The following is a 22,895-nucleotide window of genomic DNA, read 5'->3' on the forward strand; positions in this document are numbered from 1 at the left end:
CACTGTCAAACATGGTGGTGGCAGCATCATGGTTTGGGCCTGCTTTTCTTCAGCAGGGACAGGGAAGATGGTTAAAATTGATGGGAAGATGGATGGAGCCAAATACAGGACCATTCTGGAAGAAAACCTGATGCAGTCTGCAAAAGACCTGAGACTGGGACGGAGATTTGTCTTCCAACAAGACAATGATCCAAAACGTAAAGCAAAATCTACAATGGAATGGTTCAAAAATAAACATATCCAGGTGTTAGAATGGCCAAGTCAAAGTCCAGACCTGAATCCAATCGAGAATCTGTGGAAAGAACTGAAAACTGCTGTTCACAAATGCTCTCCATCCAACCTCACTGAGCTCGAGCTGTTTTGCAAGGAGGAATGGGAAAACATTTCAGTCTCTCGATGTGCAAAACTGATAGAGACATACCCCAAGCGACTTACAGCTGTAATCGCAGCAAAAGGTGGCGCTACAAAGTATTAACTTAAGGGGGCTGAATAATTTTGCACGCCCAATTTTTCAGTTTTTGATTTGTTAAAAAAGTTTGAAATATCCAATAAATGTCGTTCCACTTCATGATTGTGTCCCACTTGTTGTTGATTCTTCACAAAAAAATACAGTTTTATATCTTTATGTTTGAAGCCTGAAATGTGGCAAAAGGTCGCAAAGTTCAAGGGGCCGAATACTTTCGCAAGGCACTGTATATCAATATTACAATTTCAAAAGGGTTAGCTTTCTAACCATTTACAACGTTTCTGTTACTCTGTGAATAGTTGAACATTAACACTGGCTAACACTGCCTATTGTTGTATTTACTCTTCACTGGCGTCAAGTGTTACAAATAAACTGCATCCGAGTAAATGTAAACTCTAATAGTGACTACATTTGAACAGTATAGGGTGTAAACGTGAAATGTTATACAAAACCAGCTCTGTGTAAATATTTTGCCTCTAATAGAATGTACTTTTTAACACTGTAGGGTGTAGAATATACTAATAGTTAAAGGCGCTGTTGTTAAGACAGTGTAGCACTTACAGGGTATTCGAAGTGTTGTTACGAAGTAGCAAGGGCACGTTGACGCTCACAACCTGGAGTAAACATTTATATAGCTTTGTGTGGTGGTTGTGTGTTTGCTGGGTGGTAGGTCAAGATGTTTTCCAAAAGCCTAACTGTCAAATGAAGTTATTATCTGTAGTAAGATCAACAGCAAGAATCAATTGATGCTCAATCATGAGGCGAACATAGAAATCCATCAAACAAACAAAAAACAAAGAAACAATGGCAACATCTGTGACTTTAATTTCTCGTCCGCTCCATGTTTCTCACTTTCTCTCTAGACCAAAAGCAACAGGGCTTTTGGGTAACACAATCTCACATTGTTTGTTTCTGAATGGGTCAAGGGGTGTACAGAACTAGGCGTCCAGGTCAAAATGTGTCTGTTCATCCGTTTCATTGGCCTCTATTGCATATTACATCATTTCCAAAAATAAACAGTTCTAGCATGACAATGTACATTACTTAAATACTGAGCCCCTGGGGTCACAATACTGTGTTCAACAACCATCTATACCACAGACAGTCTCTTATAGGCATACCAGCACACATTGAACTATCTTTCTGCATTTCATAGGTTTGTATTATATTCCACCTGGAAACAATGTCAGCCCATCATTTTTTTCCTTCACCTTAGCATGTTCATCAACCAGATGCTTTACTTTAATTCTGTAAAGACTTAAACAGACGTTACTATTGCTTGAACGCACCCAAGGTTTTCCTATCAGATCTGCCTGACATTTGTGTTTATCAGGGATAGTGTGAATTGAAACATCAATTTAAAATGTCAGAATTTGCAACAACACATTAGACACATTTTACATTTTGTTATGCGGGTGGAGAAAATCAGAGACTTGTGAAGTACATTTCTGAAAACCCAGTGGATAATCCTTTTAAGTTACATTTGCAGAATTCAGGAAGTAAAATTGTCCAAATTGAACCAATTTCCCTGTAAGTAATAGAAGATTGACTGAAATCATTGCAATTGGCCAAAAGCCTGCCATTTGTACTTGGTACCATTTCTCTGTACCGTATATATATATATATATATATATATATATATATATATCCAAACACTGACTGCATTTTTATGAATAATGGATATGAATCATTTCAACCCCCCCCCCCTCCCTAAAACCCAAACTTTGAAGTCATGCAGGATTGCAGGTTGGTATTGTTCCACATTGTCATTGACAGAAACTGCTTTAAACTAGAAGTACTTCCCTTGCTCTAGCTATAAATAAACCTTGAGCTCTAAGATATATACTATATTCATATATTTTCTATACAGCCATAAACTGGCTGATATAAATGCAGATTTTTTATTACGATATTATTCTAAAAAATAAATAAAGTACCTGTGCAAATATCCACAAATTGAAGTGTTCACATTTAAGACATTGGCGCCCTCCAGTGGCTCGTTGTGGGCTTTGCCCGAGATTCCACTGGAAGGAGCTGATTCAAGTCAAAGCAAAGTGCATCAAGGTCTATATTACCTAATGCTAATATACACCACAATGTTATAGGACTGACCCTCCTCAGGCCCGTGAATCTATCTGTCTGTACTGTTGAGGGCTGTGTATTGTTGTAGATTAGTATTGCTCTCCTCTATAGGGGATCCTGTCATGTGGCAGCGTAGCAGACCAAACGGCACTGAGGAGGTTCTGAAGAGATGATTTAACGACGTGTCTGTGAAGTGGAAGACAGCTGGGAGTGTTTTCGAAAAATAAAACAAGAGGAGGATTGCAAAAACAAACGGACATACGGACAGTAAAAACGCTTGTGGTGAAGATTGAAATAAAAAAAAAGAGATCCAAAGTTAAATGACCACGTTGTTCTGACTGGTTATGTCACCATGAGCAAAAAGCCACAACTGAGTTCGAGAGTATTACCAGTAAATAATCAGGCAGAAATCTTGTAGCCTACATGAACATCATAGTACATCATTCATTCTTATCAGGGGGGAATGTGAGGAAGCCTTTTTTAGCTTATTTTCCAGCATTGAACATGTACTATATGTAGGCATAAGGGGTGCAAGAGGGAAAACACAGCATCCCAGTCACACTGCCTTTAAGGCTCTCTCTCTCTAAATGACTCATCTGTGTGTCTATGCATTCCTCCCCCCACACCTCACAGCAACCCACCGTCATCAACAGTAGACAAAACCAGTTTGATCTGAAGATAACCAGTGCCAAAATGCTAAAGGGTGTCAGAGTTGAGGCATGTGTAACAGTAGGAATGGGATTGGACAGTTGCAGTTACCTCAGGGAAAAAAACTGATTTTGATGTTCACCTTCAATGTTGAGAGATAGCTGAAGATAAAACATCAGGGCACGGAATAGAATCCAAACAAAATGGCATTGCATCACATTGAAAGAAATATGACTTATTCCAAAACAGATCTGGATCAAGTATTATCTCTATTTGAGTTTCTATATCGAGTTTCTCTGAACTATGTAGCCTATTTCAGTGGGCAAATATTGTTTAAAAAAATATTACTAAAATACTCTCTCTTTTTGCCCAACGTTTAGGGCAGAGTATCTAAGGGTATTTGAAATGTTAAATAATCATTTATTTCAACCCAGGTCTGTTCCAGATTTGGTTCACTATGAAGCCTGACAGCTTTGCATTTTGGCAAAGCCATGTGGCGTTCAAGGGCACAATGTTCTGCACTGAACTGCTTTTGCATTGAAACAAAAATGGCTTTCCCAGTCACCCTTTTAGTCATTAGACATTGAGTTAAACTAGTTTATGCTGAGGAACAACTCACTGTGCAACTGTTTCATGACTTGAATTCAACTCTGTTCAAGAAAGGTAAAAGGGAGAGATCAAACCGTGAGAGGTAGGGGATAAAATGCTTAGAAATGGCATGATATGATTATTGATGATGACCAGTGCCAACACAGACATTGATCCCAGCCAATCAGAGGGATAAAAGAGTTTCTACGGAATAGGAATTTGGCAAAGGAATTACTTTCCAAGGGTGTGTGCAGGAAACCAAAGCTACAGATAGCTAAAGATGTTTGAAGGTGAAAAAATGTATAGCGCTACGAACCACAGTTTTGATCTACAGTGCATTCGGAATGTTTTCAGACCCCTTGAATTTTTCCACATTTTGTTACGTTACAGCCTTATTCTAAAATGGATTGAATAAAACATTTTCCTCATCAATCTACACACAATACCCCATAATGACAAAGCGAAAAACAGGTTTTTAGACATTTTTGCAATTGTATTAAAAATAAAAAATTGAAATATTACATTTACATAAGTATTCAGACCCTTTACTCAGTACTTTGTTGAAGCACCTTTGGCAGCGACTACAGCCTAGATTATTTTTGGGTATGATGCTACAAGCTTGGCACACCTGTATTTGGGGAGTTTCTCCTATTTCTTCTCTACAGAGAAGCTCTGTCAGGTTGGATGGGGAGCGTCGCTGCACAGCTATTTTCAGGTCTCTCCAGGGATGTTCGATCGGGTTCAAGTCTGAGCTCTGGCGGGGCAACTCAAGGACATTCAAAGACTTGTACCGAAGCTGCTCCTGCGCTGTCTTGGCTGTGTGCTTACACGGAACCCAAACCGGCTGTGCGCGTGCGCCATCATGCGCTATTGTGCATACATTTATTTTGTCCCCCTACACCAAACGCGATCACGACAAGCAGGTTAAAATATCAAAACAAACTCTGAACCAATGACATTAATTTGGGGACAGGTCGAAAAGCCTTAAACATGTATGGCAATTAGGCTAGTTAGCTTGCACTTGCTAGCTAATTTGTCCTATTTAGATAGCTTGCTGTTGCTAGTTAATTTGTCCTGGGATATAAACATCGAGTTGTTATTTTACCTGGAAGGCACAAGGTGCCCTACGCCGACAATTAATCCACACATAAAACAGCCAACCAAATCGTTTCTAGTCATCTCTCCTCCTTCCAGGCCTTTTCATCGTTTAATTTATATGGCGATTGGCATCTAAACTTTCGTAGTTTTACCACGACAACCGGCAACAGTTCATCATTCAACCAATGAGGAGATGGCATGTGGGTACTTGCTTCTATAAACTAACGAGGAGATGGAAGAGGCAGGACTTGCAGCGCGATCGGCATCAGAAATAGAAAGGAGTCCTATTTTAGCCCTTGGCATCGCAGACGCTCATTGGTGCACGCGAGCAGTGTGGGTGAAATAATTGAATAACATGGATTTCTAAATGTATTTTGTGACGCTCGCGCACGCGACGTGTCCGGTCTAGTCAGCATGTTAGAATCGTTGTCCTGTTGGAAAGTGAACTTTTTCCCCAGTCTGAGGTCCTGAGCGCTCTGGAGCAGGTTTTCATCAAGGATCTCTCTGTACTTTCCTCCATTCATCTTTCCCTCGATCCTGACTAGTTTCCCAGTCCCTGCCGCTGAAAAACATCCCCACAGCATGATGCTGCAATCACCATGCTTCAACATAGGGATGGTGCCAAGTTTCCTCCAGAATTGGCGCTTGGCATTCAGGCCAAATAGTTTAAGTGACTTTTGGAAAACTCCAAGTGGGCTTTCATGTGCATTTTACTGAGGAGTAGCTTCCGTCTGGCCACACTACCATAAAGGCCAGAATGGTGGAGGGCTGCAGAGATAGTTGTCCTTCTGGAAGGTTTTCCCATTTCCAAAGAGGAACTCTGGAGCTCTGTCAGAGTGACCATTGGATTCTTGCTCAGTTTGGCCGGGTGGCCAGCTCTAGGAAGAGTTTTGGTAGTTCCAAACATCTTCCATTTAAGATTGATGGAGGCCACTGTGTTCTTGGGGACCTTCAATGCTGCAGACATTTTTTTGTAGCCTTCCCCAGATCTGTGCCTTGACACAATCCTGTCTCGGAGCTCTACGGACAATTCCCTCGACCTCATGGCTTGGTTTTTGCTTTGACATGCACTGTCGACTGTGGGTCCTTATATAGGCAGTTGTGTGCCTTTCCAAATCATGGCCAATCAATTGAATTTACCACAGATGGACTCCAATCAAGTTGTAAAAACATCTCAAGGATGATCAATGGAAACAGGTTGCACCTGAGCTAAATTTAAAGTCTCATAGCGAAGGGTCTGAACACTTATGTAAATAAGGTATTTCTGTTATATTTGTTTCATACAAATGTCTAAAAACCTGTTTTTCGCTTTGTCATTATGGGGTATTGTGTGTAGATTGATGAGAAAAAATACATGTTTTATCCATTTTAGAATGAGGCTGTAAAGTAAAAAAATGTGAAAAAAGTCAAGGGGTTTGAATACTTTCCGAATGCACTGTACATAGATTCAGTTTTCGTATTGGCACTGATATCTAAAATGGAGCATGATATGTACTAAAGTGTATACTGCCTGACATTACACATTAACATAATAGCTTATTATGGTGTTTGGTTTGTACAATACTACAAAAGTGAAACCTATATCAGTCCAGTTTATTTATGTCATATGCAGTAAGACTAACTGAGATAGATTCATGATGTGTCCGAGATAACATCCCCAGCTACTACCTTTTTCAGTTGATGATGTTAGTGGAAATGGATGTGAAGGTTCCCATTGGCTGGTACAAAGTGTCTTGTCAACTTCTGTCATTGCCCAACAATCCAATCCCGCCTATACTGTGCACAAATAGAAAAACAGAGTAACCTTTGATGCCGCTTGTCAAATCCTTGAGTTAACTGTCTCTATTTGTGCATATCGTCCACAGAAGTCCTTGGATGATCACTTCATCAGTATCAATGTTCAAATGGGAGAAGAAAGAGCAATACATACATAGATGTAGGATCTTAATTTGAGCCAGTTAGCTACAGCAGGAAAATAATCCTGCAGCAACAGGAATTATGAATTATTATGTGGATTATAATTAATGGAAATGTTTTATGGGTTGATACATTTTTCGTAAGGGAAAATAAAGTCTGAAATTTTGAAGTGGAAATTACAAACTTCAGAAGCCTTTTTAAACCTCAAATACACTACAAGTTTTACATTTCCTGTATTGCAGGAAAGTTATCCTGCAACAGGGTGATCAAATCAAGATCCTATATCTGTACACGAGAAATGTTTTCGAGAATGTTTTTGATGTTGTCGGTACGGAGTTGGTGATCGTTAAAAAAGACAATGATACCAATCATAAAAGTAATAGTCATTATGGCTAGAGGTAACAGTAAAACATTTTAAGCTGGATTCCTGTCTGATCAGGTTCCAGTGGGTGAAGCTGTTCAGTTGTAGTGGTGAGAGGGACGCGGGGGGTACATTTGGGTCTGGGTGGTGTGGCGATGGGGGCGGGTGGTTAGGTTGAGACTGGTGCGGAGGGGGGTAGGGCTATAGCCACGTAAGAGACAGGGGCAAATGTATTTTATCTTGAGTCCAGCCCCACATCCCTCTTTCTCTGTATTTCTCTTTCCATCATTCTCAACCCCCATTATATTCAGAGTTCGAGGTCCTTTGAGATTTGCATGGCGATGTCCCGGAAAACGAGCGGTGCTCCCCAAAGTCGTGTATAGCGCACCCCGTTGGAAGTCTTATTGTTGGAGGCACCACCCCCCGTGGAGAGGTGGCACACCTCTGCCTTGAAGGCCACGCAACCTCCGGACGCCCCGTGGGTGCAGGAGAGCAGGAAGGGGCCGGCGTGGTGGACCTGGCAGCCGCAGCCCCGTGCCGCCTCCCACAGAGCCAGCACCACCTCCGCTGGGTCCCGCCGCCCCCGGGGTACCCTCAGATTCCAGCCACATCCGATGGCCCGGGGCTCGGCCGCTTTTTGATGCCCAGGTAAATGGCGACTGGTGACCAGAAAGGGAGAGCGACAGAAAAAAAAGAAAGAGAAAGGACAGAGTGGTGGGAGAGTAAAAGAAAAAGGAGGAGAGAAGAGTTGTTAGAGGGAAAGGGGTGGGTAAGGAGAAAAGAAAGTGAGAATGGGTGGTTGAATCTAGTAAAGGCCCAATGCAGCCATTTTTATATCAATATCAAATATTTTCTGGGTAACAATTAAGTACCTTACTGCAATATATTTCATTTGTTTTTAGCAAAAACATATTTCTTAATCAAGAATTTTGCTAGGAGTGGGGAGGGGGAAACTGAACAATAGCTGTATTGGCAGAGAGGTTTGGAACTCTATTTGTTTTAGGTCTCTTTACCAATTTACCGATGGTGATGTCACCATTGCAAGCAAAAACTCCAGACGATGCAAGCCTGTTGATTAGAAGGTCCTGTGTATATTGTATTTTCAACCAGCAACTATCAGAAAATAACACTGATCAACATTTTCGACAGCACTGGGCCTTTAAATTTAAGAATGAATTTTCAGTTAATGTGAGCAAGTTTACTGTCTAAAACATGACAACAACCTAACACGGTTATGTTGGGGTTATAGATGAGGTGACAAAGGGTTGCCGGATATACTGACCTTGTGACATATACTGACCTTGTGACCGCAGATCGGCAGATTCCCTCAGGTTCATTTGTGACCCTGCGTAGAGAACACACACACACACACACAATTAAATGGGGAATCAGAGAGGTGTTTTAAGGGAGATGCAGTTCCATGTCCACCAAGTACACAGAGAGAGTCACCATCAATCCACAATACTTTGAAGCCATTCAAAAAGAAAGGAAATCATAGAGTGAGGACAAGCAAACGACAACAGCGACAAAAAAACTCCAGGTATTCATCGGTTGTACGTTGCGTCACAATATTGTTTTATAAGTTCTATATTGAGGGCTGACTCCCGAGTGAACATTCTACTCAATGCATTGTCAACTGCCATTGATTAACATTTCTAAAGGAGGCAAATAATTAGTAGGAAAACCTTTTGTTGTCATTGTGATTAGAGGTCGACCGATTAATTAGAGCCTATTTCAAGTTCTCATAACAATCGGTAATCTGCATTTTTGGACACCGATTATGGCCGATTACATTGCACTCCACGAGGAGACTCCGTGGCAGGCTTGACTACCTGTTATGCGAGTGCAGCAAGGAGCCAAGGTAAGGTGCATTAAACTTATCTTGTAAAAAAACAATCAATCTTAACATAATCACTAGTTAACTACATATGGTTGATGATATTACTAGTTTATCTAGCTTGTCCTGCGTTGCATATAATCGATGCGGTGCCTGTTAATTTATCATTGAATCACAGCCTACTTTGCCAAACAGGTGATTTAACAAGCACATTCACGAAAAAAGCACTGTCGTTGCACCAATGTGTACCTAACCATAAACATCAACGCCTTTCTTAAAATCAATACACAAGTATATATTTTTAAACCTGTATATTTAGTTAATATTGCCTGATAACATGACTTTCTTTTAACTAGGGAAATTGTGTCACTTCTCTTGTGTTCAGTGCAACAGAGTCAGGGTATATGCAGCAGTTTAGGCCGCCTGGCTCGTTGCGAACTGTGTGAAGACCATTTCTTCCCAACAAAGACAGCCAGCTTGTCACGGTCGTCCTCCTCTTCATCTGAAGAGGAGAGGCGAGAAGGATCAGAGGACCAATATGCAGCGTGGTATGTGTTCATAGTGAATTTTAATAAAGAGAACACTGAACTCTATACAAAAGAGTAACAATAAACAATAAACCAAATACGACCGTGAAGCTACAAATGAGACCTGTGCTGACACAAGCCACTAACATAGACAATCACCCACAAACAAACAGTGCAACCCAGGCTACCTAAGTATGATTCTCAATCAGAGACAACTAATGACACCTGCCTCTGATTGAGAACCATACTAGGCCGAAACATAGAAATCCCCAAATCATAGAAAATCAAACATATACTGCCCACCCAACTCACGCCCTGACCATACTAACTAAATACAAAAACAAAGGAAATAAAGGTCAGAACGTGACACAGCTTCGCCAAACGGGGGATGATTAACAAAAGCGCATTTGCAAAAAAAGCACAATCGTTGCACGAATGTACCTAACCATAAACATCAATGCCTTTCTTAAAATCAAAATTAAACCTGCATATTTAGTTAAAATAAATTAATGTTAGCAGGCAATATTACCTAGGGAAATTGTGTCACTTCTCTTGCGTTAATTGCACGCAGAGTCAGGGTATATGCAACAGTTTGGGCCGCCTGGCTCGTTGCAAACTAATTTGCCAGAATTTTACATACAGTAATTATGACATAGCATTGAAGGTTGTGCAATGTAACAGCAATATTTAGACTTATGGATGCCACCCGTTAGATAAAATACAGAAGGTTCCGTATTTCACTGAAAGAATAAATGTTTTGTTTTCGACATTAATGTTTCCGGATTTGACCATATTAATGACCCAAGGCTTGTATTTCTGTGTGTTATTATATTATAATTAAGTCTATGATTTGATAGAGCAGTCTGACTGAGTGGTGGTAGGCAGCAGCAGGCTCGTAAGCATTCACACAGCACTTTCCTGCGTTTGCAATGCTTCAAGCATTGGGCTGTTTATGACTTCAAGCCTATCAACTCCCGAGATTAGGCTGTATTTGGTCCTCCAATAATCAGTATGGCGTTGAAAAATCATAGTCGGTCGACCTCTAATTGTGATGTCTTCATATTACCTTTAGATGCAGTATAATGTTAGCTAGCTAGATAAGCGTGAGAGGAGAGCACCGGATTTAAGCTAACGTTAGCATTGCTAGGTATTTTTGATAAACTTTGCTAGCTAATGACAACATTGTCTTCTGTCCAAAGTAAATGTAACAACATCATGGTGATGACAAAGTTGTTTCCTACTTATTATTTGCCTACTATTAATGTCATTATATGTTCATGCCACTACAGTATACTGTAAAGACGAAACAATCATTAGCCTCTGTTCAGAATGACTGGGCACCACTCGACATTCAGGAGCCACTATGGCTGACAGCGTCTTGAGAATGTTGATAACAATGTGGTGACGCGATCAGATGACGTAGTTGCAACTCATGTATACAGGTCAGAGTATGGAGTGATAAGAGTGCAACATACTTTTTATTGGCACAAATATCACTCTGTATCAGAGCGCCCTGACTTGCACAACAGAGTAATATAATAACGCTGTATCAATATAAGAAATGAATAAACAACCCCAAGCGTCTCATATTGTGTTTGTTCATTGAGAACAGTAAACTGTACTGATGTGATTACATTCCATGTCTTTTAAGGCGAAGTGGGAGAATCCACAGCAGTGTAAATGTTGGTGCATTCTGTGACACCAACTGTCCATCACTATCAATTTCACCTAGGGTTGCAAAGATACTGGATATTTACCAAAGTTACCGGAATCTTCTGTACTTTTTGTAATTAAAAGGTCATCTGTGGCAATCTATGGTAATTAGGATGAGTTTTTTTCATATATAGTATTAATTTTTTGTTGTTGATCTGTGTCCATATTGTCCATGAGTTTCTAGTGGATAGACCATATGGTTCAAGAGAAAATAGCCAAATGAATGAAAAAAGCATATAATTAACAATTGCATTATTTTCAATTAACTCTGCAACTCTTACAACTATTGACTTTTTTCACAACTGCCACCAATTCCGCGCAAAAATATTTACAATAAAGACATATTGACATAGTAATATAAATAAAAGTGCGTACATTTAAAAAAACACCAATGGTATTCACTAAGTTGATGGTTTATATTTAGGACGATTTTTGACAGTTTTGTCATTCTAATTAAAAAATATATATATATTCTACATTTTACATGCAGTGAGGTAATGGTAAAGTAAAAAAAAATGGTGGGTAAACTGATCGCCGGTCGCGGTTTAAAAAAATACAGTGGTTAAACTGTATAGGAACAAAAACATATGGCTAAATTGCATTTACTTACATTTACCCCCCACTACACCACCACCGTTTCCGTGTGATAAGGCCACATAGTTCCAGAGGTAATTAGAGACACCTGTGATAATCTGAAGTATCAAAAACGTCACTACAGTAGATAGTCATCTGATAAAATGCGCACAAAAAAAAAAAAACTGATAGTTTAATGGTAAACTTTGAACGTTTCCGGTAATATACCCTCAATTTGCAACCCTAATTCCACCACACAACAAAGATAATCCTCATGCCCGGGAATAAAATGTCATTCAAAATAAAACTAAAACAAAGTAGATGGAGTCACAAGAAGACCTTATCCACTACGATGGTGCCCCTGGAACAAATACTTATTTTAACAGAAGCCCAATGTATTATAAAGGCTACATAACACTTTCATAACAATGCCATAACAGATGTCATAGGTGTCAGTTTTTTATGACAAATGCCTTTACACTGTCAAAATGATACAGACTATGTTTACTGTAGATTAGCCAATCGTCTAGCAAAACTGCCATAGTTAATTCATGGTTTGTGTCGTGACAGTTTAAAGTCAGTTGCAGCAAGTCAAAACGGTTTATGACATGTCATTGTAATGACAGTGTTATGTAGCCCTTATGATGCAACATTCAAGTAAAGTGTTACCCCCAAGACAATGGATGACAAGGGTATGCCAAAGGAATTAACCAAAAAGCAGAGAGCTGCAGAACAAAGACAAGTGGGAAGACAGGCAGGCAGGCATACTACAGCATACAAGTACTAGGCAAATTAGACAGGTTGGTAAGACATAGACAAACAGGTAGGCATGCAGACAGACAAAAATAAATGTAACAGACAGGCAAACATATAAGTAAGTAAACAAGCACACAGTCAGACAGGTGCGCGCACACACACATACATACACACACACACACACATCCAGTAGGTTAGGCAGGCAGACATGCAGGCAGACAGAAGCTAGTATCATGGGAACTTACTAACTGTTTTTGATCCCTGGGGAAGGGTACAACCCGAGACTGATTTGTTTGAGCCCTGGCGCTTAGAGGGGTCAAGATTGACCCTGATGTACGGAAAGGAAGAGGAAGAGCAAGAGAGAGAAATAAAGGGGAGAGGAGGAGGGGGAGAAAGAGAATATCATTGAATCATGGCCAAGGGAGTGGTGGATAACAGGTCAGCTATAGTTGATTGGCACGGAGGAAGCACATGCTTCCTTACATTATATATACGGTACCAGTCGAAAGTTCAGACATACCTACTCATTCGAGAGTTTCTCTATTTTTACTATTTTCTACATTGTACAATAATAGTGAAGACGTCAACACCATGAAATAACACATTTGGAGTCATGTAGTAACCAAAAAAGTGTTAAACAAATCAGAATATATTTTATATTTGAGATTCTTCAAAGTAGCCACCCTTTGCCTTGATGACAGCTTTGTACACTCTTGGCATTCTCTCAACCAGCTTCATTGGGTAATCACCTGGAATGCATTTCAATTAACAGGTGTGTCTTATTAAAAGTTAATTTGTGGAATTTCTTTCCTTCTTAATGAGTTTGAGCCAATCAGTTGTGTTTTGACAAGGTAGGAGTGGTATACAGAAGATAGCCCTATTTGGTAAAAGACCAAGTCCATATTATGGCAAGAATAGCTCAAATAAGCAAGGAGAAATGACAGTCCATCATTACTTTTAAACATGCTTGTCAGTCAATGCGGAAAGTTTCTTCAAATGCAGTCGCAAAAACCATCAAGCGCTATGATGAAACTGGCTCTAATGAGGACCGCCACAGGAAAGGAAAACCCAGAGTTACCTCTGCAATAAAGGATAATTTCATTAGAGTTACCAGCCTCAGAAATTGCAGCTCAAATAAATGCTTCACGGAGTTCAAGTAACAGACACATCTAAACATCAACTGTTCAGAGGAGACTGCGTGAATTAGGCCTTCATGGTCGAATTGCTGCATAGAAAGCACTACTAAAGGACACCAATAATAAGAAGAGACTTGCTTGGGCCAAGAAACACAAGCAATGGACATTAGACCGGTGGAAATCTGTCCTTTGGACTGATGAGTCCAAATTTGAGATTTTTGGTTCCAACCACTGTCTTTGTGAGACGCAGAGTAGGTGAACATATAATGTCAGCATGTGTGGTTCCCACCATGAAGCATGGAGGAGGAGGAGGAGGTGTGGGGGTGCTTTGCTGGTGACACTGTCTGTGATTTATTTAGATTTCAAGGCACACTTAACCAGCATGGCTACCACAGCATTCTGCAGCGATACGCCATCACATCTGGTTTGCACTTAGTGGGACTATCATTTGTTTTTCAACAGGACAATGACCCAACAGACCTCCAGGCTGTGTAAAGGCTATTTGACCAAGAAGGAGAGTGATGGATTGTTGCATTAGATGACCTAGCCTCCACAATCACCCAACCTCAATCCAATTGAGATGATTTGGGATGAGTTGGGCCAAAGGGTGAAGGAAAAGCAGCCAACAAGTGCTCAGCATATGTGGGAACTCCTTCAAGACTGTTGGAAAAGCATTCCAGGCAAAGCTGGTTGAGAAAATGCCAAGAGTGTGCAAAGCTGTCTTCAAGGCAAAGGATGGCTACTTTGAAGAATCTAAAATATAAAAAACACTTTTTTGGTAACTACAGTGCCTTGCGAAAGTATTCGGCCCCCTTGAACTTTGCGACCTTTTGCCACATTTCAGGCTTCAAACATAAAGATATAAGACTGTATTTTTTTGTGAAGAATCAACAACAAGTGGGACACAATCATGAAGTGGAACGACATTTATTGGATATTTCAAACTTTTTTAACAAAACAAAAACTGAAAACCTGGGCGTGCAAACTTATTCAGCCCCCTTAAGTTAATATTTTGTAGCGCCACCTTTTGCTGTGATTACAGCTGTAAGTTGCTTGGGGTATGTCTCTATCAGTTTTACACATCGAGAGACTGACATTTTTTCCCATTCCTCCTTGCAAAACAGCTCGAGCTCAGTGAGGTTGGATGGAGAGCATTTGTGAACAGCAGTTTTCAGTTCTTTCCACAGATTCTCGATTGGATTCAGGTCTGGACTTTGACTTGGCCATTCTAACACCTGGATATGTTTATTTTTTAACCATTCCATTGTAGATTTTGCTTTATGTTTTGGATCATTGTCTTGTTGGAAGACAAATCTCCGTCCCAGTCTCAGGTCTTTTGCAGACTCCATCAGGTTTTCTCCCAGAATGGTCCTGTATTTGGCTCCATCCATCTTCCCATCAATTTTAACCATCTTCCCTGTCCCTGCTGAAGAAAAGCATTCCCAAACCATGATGCTGCCACCACCATGTTTGACAGTGGGGATGGTGTGTTGCTTTTACGCCAAACATAACGTTTTGCATTGTTGCCAAAAAGTTCAATTTTGGTTTCATCTGACCAGAGCACCTTCTTCCACATGTTTGGTGTGTCTACCAGGTGGCTTGTGGCAAACTTTAAACGACACTTTTTATGGATATCTTTAAGAAATGGCTTTCTTCTTGCCACTCTTCCATAAAGGCCAGATTTGTGCAATATACGACTGATTGTTGTCCTATGGACAGAGTCTCCCACCTCAGCTGTAGATCTCTGCAGTTCATCCAGAGTGATCATGGGCCTCTTGGCTGCATCTCTGATCAGTCTTCTCCTTGTATGAGCTGAAAGTTTAGAGGGACGGCCAGGTCTTGGTAGATTTGCAGTGGTCTGATACTCCTTCCATTTCAATATTATCGCTTGCACAGTGCTCCTTGGGATGTTTAAAGCTTGGGAAATCTTTTTGTATCCAAATCCGGCTTTAAACTTCTTCACAACAGTATCTCGGACCTGCCTGGTGTGTTCCTTGTTCTTCATGATGCTCTCTGCGCTTTTAACGGACCTCTGAGACTATCACAGTGCAGGTGCATTTATACGGAGACTTGATTACACACAGGTGGATTGTATTTATCATCATTAGTCATTTAGGTCAACATTGGATCATTCAGAGATCCTCACTGAACTTCTGGAGAGAGTTTGCTGCACTGAAAGTAAAGGGGCTGAATAATTTTGCACGCCCAATTTTTCAGTTTTTGATTTGTTAAAAAAGTTTGAAATATCCAATAAATGTCGTTCCACTTCATGATTGTGTCCCACTTGTTGTTGATTCTTCACAAAAAAATACAGTTTTATATCTTTATGTTTGAAGCCTGAAATGTGTCAAAAAGTCGCAAAGTTCAAAGGGGCCGAATACTTTTTCAAGGCACTGTACATGATTCCATATGTGTTATTTCATAGTGTTGATGTCTTCACTATTATTTTACAATGTAGATAACAGTAAAAATAAAGAAAAAACCTTGAATGAGTAGGTGTGTCCAAACTTTTGACTGGTACTGTATGTGATTATATGCACTGCTCCAAAAAATAAAGGGAACACTTAAACAACACAATGTAACTCCAAGTCAATCACACTTCTGTGAAATCAAACTGTCCACTTAGGAAGCAACACTGATTGACAATAATTTCACATGCTATTGTGCAAATGGAATAGACAACAGGTGGAAATTATAGGCAATTAGCAAGACACCCCCGATAAAGGAGTGGTTCTGCAGGTGGTGACCACAGACCACTTCTCAATTCCTATGCTTCCTGGCTGATGTTTTGGTCACTTTTGAATGCTGGTGATGCTTTCACTCTAGTGGTAGCATGAGACGGAGTCTACAACCCACACAAGTGGCTCAGGTAGTGCAGCTCATCCAGGATGGCACATCAATGCGAGCTGTGGCAAGAAGGTTTGCTGTATCCGTCAGCATAGTGTCCAGAGCATGGAGGCGCTACCAGGAGACAGGCCAGTACATCAGGAGACGTGGAGGAGGCCGTAGGAGGGAAACAACCCAGCAGCAGGACCGCTACCTCCGCATTTGTGCAAGGAGGAGCAGGAGGAGCACTGCCAGAGCCCTGCAAAATGACCCCCAGCAGGCCACAAATGTGCATGTGTCTGCTCAAACGGTCAGAAACAAACTCCATGAGGGTGGTATGAGGGCCCAACGTCCACAGGTGGGGGTTGTGCTTACAGCCCAACACCGTGCAGGACGTTTGGCATTTGCCAGAGAACACCAAGATTGGCAAATTCTCCACTGGCGCCCTGTGGTCTTCACAGATGAAAGCAGGTTCACACTGAGCACATGTGACAGACGTGACAGTCTGGAGACGCCGTGGAGAACGTTCTGCTGCCTGCAACATCCTCCAGCATGACCGGTTTGGCGGTGGGTCAGTCATGGTGTGGCATTTCTTTGGGGGGCCGCACAGCCCTCCATGTGCTCGCCAGAGGTAGCCTGACTGCCATTAGGTACCGAGATGAGATCCTCAGACCCCTTGTGAGACCATATGCTGGTGCGGTTGGCCCTGGGTTCCTCCTAATGCAAGACAATGCTAGACCTCATGTGGCTGGAGTGTGTCAGCAGTTCCTGCAAGAGGAAGGCATTGATGCTATGGACTGGCCCGCCCGTTCCCCAGACCTGAATCCAATTGAGCACATCTGGGACATCACGTCTCGCTCCATCCACCAACGCCACGTTGCACCACAGACTGTCCAGGAGTTGGCGGATGCTTTAGTCCAGGTCTGGGAGGAGATCCCTCAGGAGACCATCCGCCACCTCATCAGGAGCATGCCCAGGCATTGTAGGGAGGTCATTCAGGCACGTGGAGGCCACACACACTACTGAGCCTCATTTTGACTTGTTTTAAGGACATTACATCAAAGTTGGATCAGCCTGTAGTGTGGTTTTCCACTTTAATTTTGAGTGTGACTCCAAATTCAGACCTCCATGGGTTGATACATTTGATTTCCATTGATAATTTTTGTGTGATTTTGTTGTCAGCACATTCAACTATGTAAAGAAAAAAGTATTTAATAAGAATATTTCATTCATTCAGATCTAGGATGTGTTATTTTAGTGCTCCCTTTATTTTTTTGAGCAGTGTATAATAGCTGAGGCCAGGGAGAGCTGGGTAAGTCCAAGGAAAGAGGTTGTTCTTGGTCAAGCAAGCCAAGGTAAAAACGTATTTAGCTCTGTTTCCAATGTCAGGACCCAAGGCTGTGCCCTGTAACGTTTTGCAACGGAGAATGAATATCTGTGATCTTCTTGAACAACTTCAGGTAGTAGGCCTACCTCCCCTGTTTCCCATTCTAAACATGACCCTGGTCCAAGACTACCTTCTTGTGAGTTTTGAGGTAGGTGTTACAGAGGTGACTTTTACGGAGGTGACTGTTACGGAGGTGACTGGTACGGAGGTGACTGTAACGGAGCTGACTGTAACGGAGCTGACTGTAACGGAGTTGACCGCTTACCTGCGTGTGAGTTTGGAGGTGAGTTTGGTAAAGAGGTTGGAAGTGGCGCGGCTGCGGGCGTGCGGCAGTGGACTGGCGTCGTGGTGGGACAGCGTGGGGGAGGTGGGCGGGGCCGAGTAGACGGGCGGGCCCCGGTCCCTCAACTGGCCCCCATGAAAAGTGCTCCGGATCGTGGAGCCCCGTGTCAGACGGCAGCGCTCGCCAGAGGAGGAGGCCCCAGCCCCGGAGATGCTCAGGGTGGAGGGGGAGGTGGGGGGTAGGCGGTGGGACAGCGAGCTGGAGGAGAGAAGCAATTAGAATTAGACAAATGTTACAGTCCACACAAAGTGGACATTTGTCTTTGACTTCACAATAACAAGGTTGACATAAAAAAACAACAACACTAAAAATATCATCATCAGCGGACATGAGAGGACATCTTTTCGAGAGTCTCTCCCCCCCTTGTCCTTCCATGCCCTTTACCTGTTCTCCTTGCCATTCTGCAGCAAGGAGTGTCTGTCGGTGCTGGAGCGGTCCGTGCAGACGTATGTGTTCCGGCGGGTCATAGCACTTCCCGGGATATTGTTCTGGGAAAGTAGGAGGGCGGGATCAGAACAAATGTCCAAATCAGACATTACCAAGTTGTCACTGCATACTACCAAAGTGGAGTACTCAATGGCTGTTTCCAAATGTTCATACTAGCGTTCTACATAGTAGGCTGATTGGGAATGTGAAAATATAATGTTTTATAGTATGTGAAATGTAGAAAATGTTGGCTGCTTTAAAGTTGGTCTCCTTAGTTGCTACATCCATTTTTTATTTGTTTGTTCTTTTGGCACCGTAACCCATCGTATCCCATCAGAACCTAAAATACAAGCTTATTTTTCTCCAATGTTCGTAAACAATGTCAAATTAAACAAACAATTTATAGCCTCAAAACATTTGTAAAACTATCATTTTGATATCATGGACGGTCAGTCCTTGCTTCCATAGCTCTAGTCTATGAATTTGAGAGTGGTTTCATTTCTCCAGGTCCATCCCTCAGCTTTTTACAAAAATACAGGCAGGGTGACCCTTTGTTATTGTTTCAATTAAGGATTCTAGTTTGAAATGCCACGATGTCATACTAATTTCGGCTTCTCATCTCGTAAGATTTCGGTGCATACTATTGAGAAAGAGAATTGTCTTTTCCGACCCATGTGTGTGTGACAACAGCTGATAATCAAACAAGGGGGTGTTCTGCACAAAAATTAATGAACCCAATTGCGCATTAGATGGCGCCTTCCATTTTCTAACCTAGAGTGCATCTGAAACGGCACCCTATTCCTTGTATAGTAATGCACTACTTAGGGCAGTGATCACCAACCACACTTTGCCTTCCCATTATTTGTTTTGTACTGTGGACAGTGTGCACTTGATTCAACAGTCGTAGCACAGGGAATGCAAATTATTCCCATTTTGAACCATTTCATGTGTCTGACAGTAGAACTCCGCCTACCCGGCAGGCCCAGAGAGCAAATCAAGAGCACCTATAGGCTTACCGCTGGCCAATCAGATATCTCAGATCACCGTGTCTGCACAGCCTCGAGCGCACAGCAAAGTTGATACTGTGAGATTTCAAATCTTTTAAAACCATGACTAGAGAGAGACTCTGTTTTTAAGAGTAAGTTCATGTTTAAGTTGTTATTCAACACTATCAACACTTCGGTCAAAACTTTTATAAGCCATAAGATGCGTGTTCTCTCTACTTCCACTCACGTTACAACAAGCACTACAGCTGCAATGATTGAGTATAGGAAAGTGTTCCGATAAGCTTGCCTTGTTATTATTAGCGGCTTGTGTCTTTTTCAATACCAACGAATATTTCACTTTCTTTGGTCATAGGTGTAACAACATGAATGTGTACATGAGGCAGAAATAATGCAGTGCGACTTGAGTTTCATCATCTGCTGGAAAAATGTGTTTCCTTTTGTAACAGGAGGGAGGAAGAGCGGAGGCTTTTTAAAGTCATCTTTAAATTAAATCTGAGAGGCAGAGCTCAGCTTGCATTTTGACTCAGATAGTGATCTTGACTCAGAAAAGGCTGGTGAGCACTGACTTAGGGAACAAGGGGCCATTTCAAACACAGAGCTTGAAACATAAATCTTTGCTAGGCCGCATCCTAAATGGCACCCTATTCTCTGTATAGTAATGCACTACTTAGGAAATAGCACAGGAGATTGGTGGAACCTTAATCGGGGAGGACGGGCTCGTGGTAATGGCTGGAGCGGGATGAGTGGAATGGTTGATGCCATTCAATTTGCGCCGTTCCGGACATTATTATGAGCCGTCCTCCCCTCAGCAGCCTCCACTGGGGAATAGAGTTCCATTTCAAATGCAGCCCTTTTAACTCCCCCCCCCCCCCCCCCTCCCAACCCACCATTCCTACCTCACTGTTTCTCACTGTGGTGGCCGTCATCTCCTTGCGGCGGTCAGGGATCTCTGACTTGTTGGGATTATTAGCACTGCTGACCATGGGGCTGGAGGGGGGCAGCGAGCGACTGCCCATCACACTGCAGCTGGCCTTACGCGGTGGCATGCGCCCCTCCCGCAGCTCCCGGTCACCCGTGCTGGTGGGGCTCCGCTTGGGGTGCATGACGGGCATGGAGGGCCCACCTGAGGGGCGACCACACATGTTAACACTGTCACACAGACACAGAGACATATATTTACACACATGCACACACAGGCAGGCACACATATACACTTGTGTGTACACAGGCACGGACAAAGACACATATGCGCATGCACGCACGCACCCATACACACACTTAGTCAGTGGCCAGGACAGGAGCTGAGTATATGGGGCAGATATGAGACCAGGTGAGGAAAGGTAGAGTACAGTGAAATCTACAGTAGAAGGGTTAGGGTTAGAGTAGACGAGAGGATACAGTAGAAGGTACAGTGAAATATACAGTAGAATGCACAGTAGAACTCTCACAGAAGTCACTGTGCCGCCGCTGCCTGTGATAGGTGGAGGTGCTGCGCTGGGTCTTGCTATGCGAGGAAGAGGAGGAAGAGGAGCCTGCAGTGGCTGAGGAGTGTTTGTTGGTCCCATTGGTGATGGGGCTGGGCCGGATCCGTGCCAAGGACAGGGTACTGGCCAAACGAGACTCGCTGCCATCCTGTTACCAAGAAAACCACCTCCTTTTAGCCTGCTGCATGGACTGAATATGGAGCCACCAAGAGCATTGTGGCATTCTGTGTACCGGTATGCTGTTTTTCATCAAATTCACATAATATGGCTATATAAATATCAAAATACCTATTTTGTTAAACACATTCGTACCTAATTCAAGCATACATACTGATTACTAGGGCTTGCTGTGTATTTCTGTATAATAGATCATTGATATCTTGTGCTGCCATCTGGTGGTCAGTCCCAGACATCTCACCTCGTTCTTGAGGCCCAGCAGTAGATAAGTGGCGGTAACCTCATTGTACTTCTGGTTGAGCAGAGCGTCCTTGATCTCCTCTGGAGTGAAGCCCATCCCCACCATCACCTCTGAGGACCACAAATGAGGGGAGATGAGGAAAAAGAAGGCAGACATTTTGGAAATAATTTTAAGCTAATGTTCCTGCTGAATTTCAGGAACAGATTTCAACTAGGACTTAAAGATACATATATCTGAAATATGTTTCATGAGAATGTCAAATCGGCATGAAATGAACTGTCTAAAGATGTCATGAGAGCCAAAATGAAAGAGTAACACATTGCCCTTAGAGCCAAAATGGTGGATGGCAACCCAGTGGCCTGAACATAGCTAGCTCACCTATGCGACTAGTGTCACTGTAGTCCTCGACAGGCTCTATATGGGGCTTCAGGGAATCCTCATCATACCCTGCATTTATCCACTTGTCCTTCATGACTTGCTGTGGCATCACAACAAGATTCAATGTTAGAAAGTAAAGTTGGAAATTGTGTGTGCATGTGTGATTGTGTGTGTGATTGTGTGTGTGTGTGTGTGTGTGTGTGTGTGTCAGTGGAGGCTCCTCAGAGGAGGAAGGGGAGGAACATCCTAGAAATCCTAAAAATAGAGAATTGGTTTTAGATAAAACTATACTAAATATATTCACGTCACCAAATAACTGATTAAAACACTGTTTTGTAATGAAGGTCTACGGTAGCCTCAACAACACCCTCTAGGTTAGCATCCTTGTGTAGCTAGAGGATACTATTTTCCGTCCTCCTCTGGGTACATTGACATCAATACAATGGTTCTCACCCCCTTCCATAGACTTACAAAGTAATTATGATGACTTCTGGAGAACGTCCTCCAACCTATCATAGAATGAATCTAGTACTGAAAGCATAAGCTACAGCTAGCTAGCAATGTAGTGTATGACGTGTGGTAAGTAGTTGACTCAAAGAGAGAGAAAGACAACACTTGAACAGTTTTGAACAAATTAATTTCTTCAAAGTATAAGGAGGAGCAAAGAGAGAGAGGTAGCTATATTTTCTCATGTTTTTTCTTATTATTATTTTACCTGTCACACAGAATGTTTTGCAACTGTTTGGACTGATTAAGCCCCAGATCAGTTGGATGCAGGCAAGAGTGTGCAAGATGGTATTAAATGTGTCACTGTCTGTCACCTTGATTACTCCAATTTGATTTGATTTGGTGTGGAAAATTGTATTTGATGTATGTGTGTGTGTGTGTGTGTGTGTGTGTGTGTGTGTGTGTGTGTGTGTGTGT

The 22,895-nt window shown here is 42.1% G+C and overlaps 1 protein-coding gene across 2 annotated transcripts in view; it reads right to left on the reverse strand.

Annotated features, from left to right (window-relative positions):
• Positions 1-6,463: 6,463 nt before the first annotated feature.
• Positions 6,464-22,895, reverse strand: part of LOC110537653 (MAP/microtubule affinity-regulating kinase 4) — a 49,405-nt gene continuing 32,973 nt past the window's right edge. Inside the window, exons 10-18 of one of the 2 annotated variants that reach the window (XM_021623861.2) lie at positions 21,972-22,071; positions 21,594-21,703; positions 21,140-21,323; positions 20,588-20,814; positions 18,643-18,746; positions 18,181-18,456; positions 12,812-12,894; positions 8,461-8,505; positions 6,464-7,819 (exon numbers count right to left, since the gene is read on the reverse strand). In XM_021623861.2, coding sequence (XP_021479536.2) covers positions 7,755-7,819; positions 8,461-8,505; positions 12,812-12,894; positions 18,181-18,456; positions 18,643-18,746; positions 20,588-20,814; positions 21,140-21,323; positions 21,594-21,703; positions 21,972-22,071 — 1,194 coding nt within the window. In that variant the 3' untranslated portion in view covers positions 6,464-7,754. Of the gene's footprint in view, positions 7,820-8,442; positions 8,506-12,811; positions 12,895-18,180; positions 18,457-18,642; positions 18,747-20,587; positions 20,815-21,139; positions 21,324-21,593; positions 21,704-21,971; positions 22,072-22,895 lie in introns of both variants that reach the window. The other variant, XM_021623858.2, reaches the window with a different exon arrangement.

This window comes from Oncorhynchus mykiss, chromosome 12, assembly GCF_013265735.2.
Source record: "Oncorhynchus mykiss isolate Arlee chromosome 12, USDA_OmykA_1.1, whole genome shotgun sequence".
Classification (NCBI taxonomy): domain Eukaryota; kingdom Metazoa; phylum Chordata; class Actinopteri; order Salmoniformes; family Salmonidae; genus Oncorhynchus; species Oncorhynchus mykiss.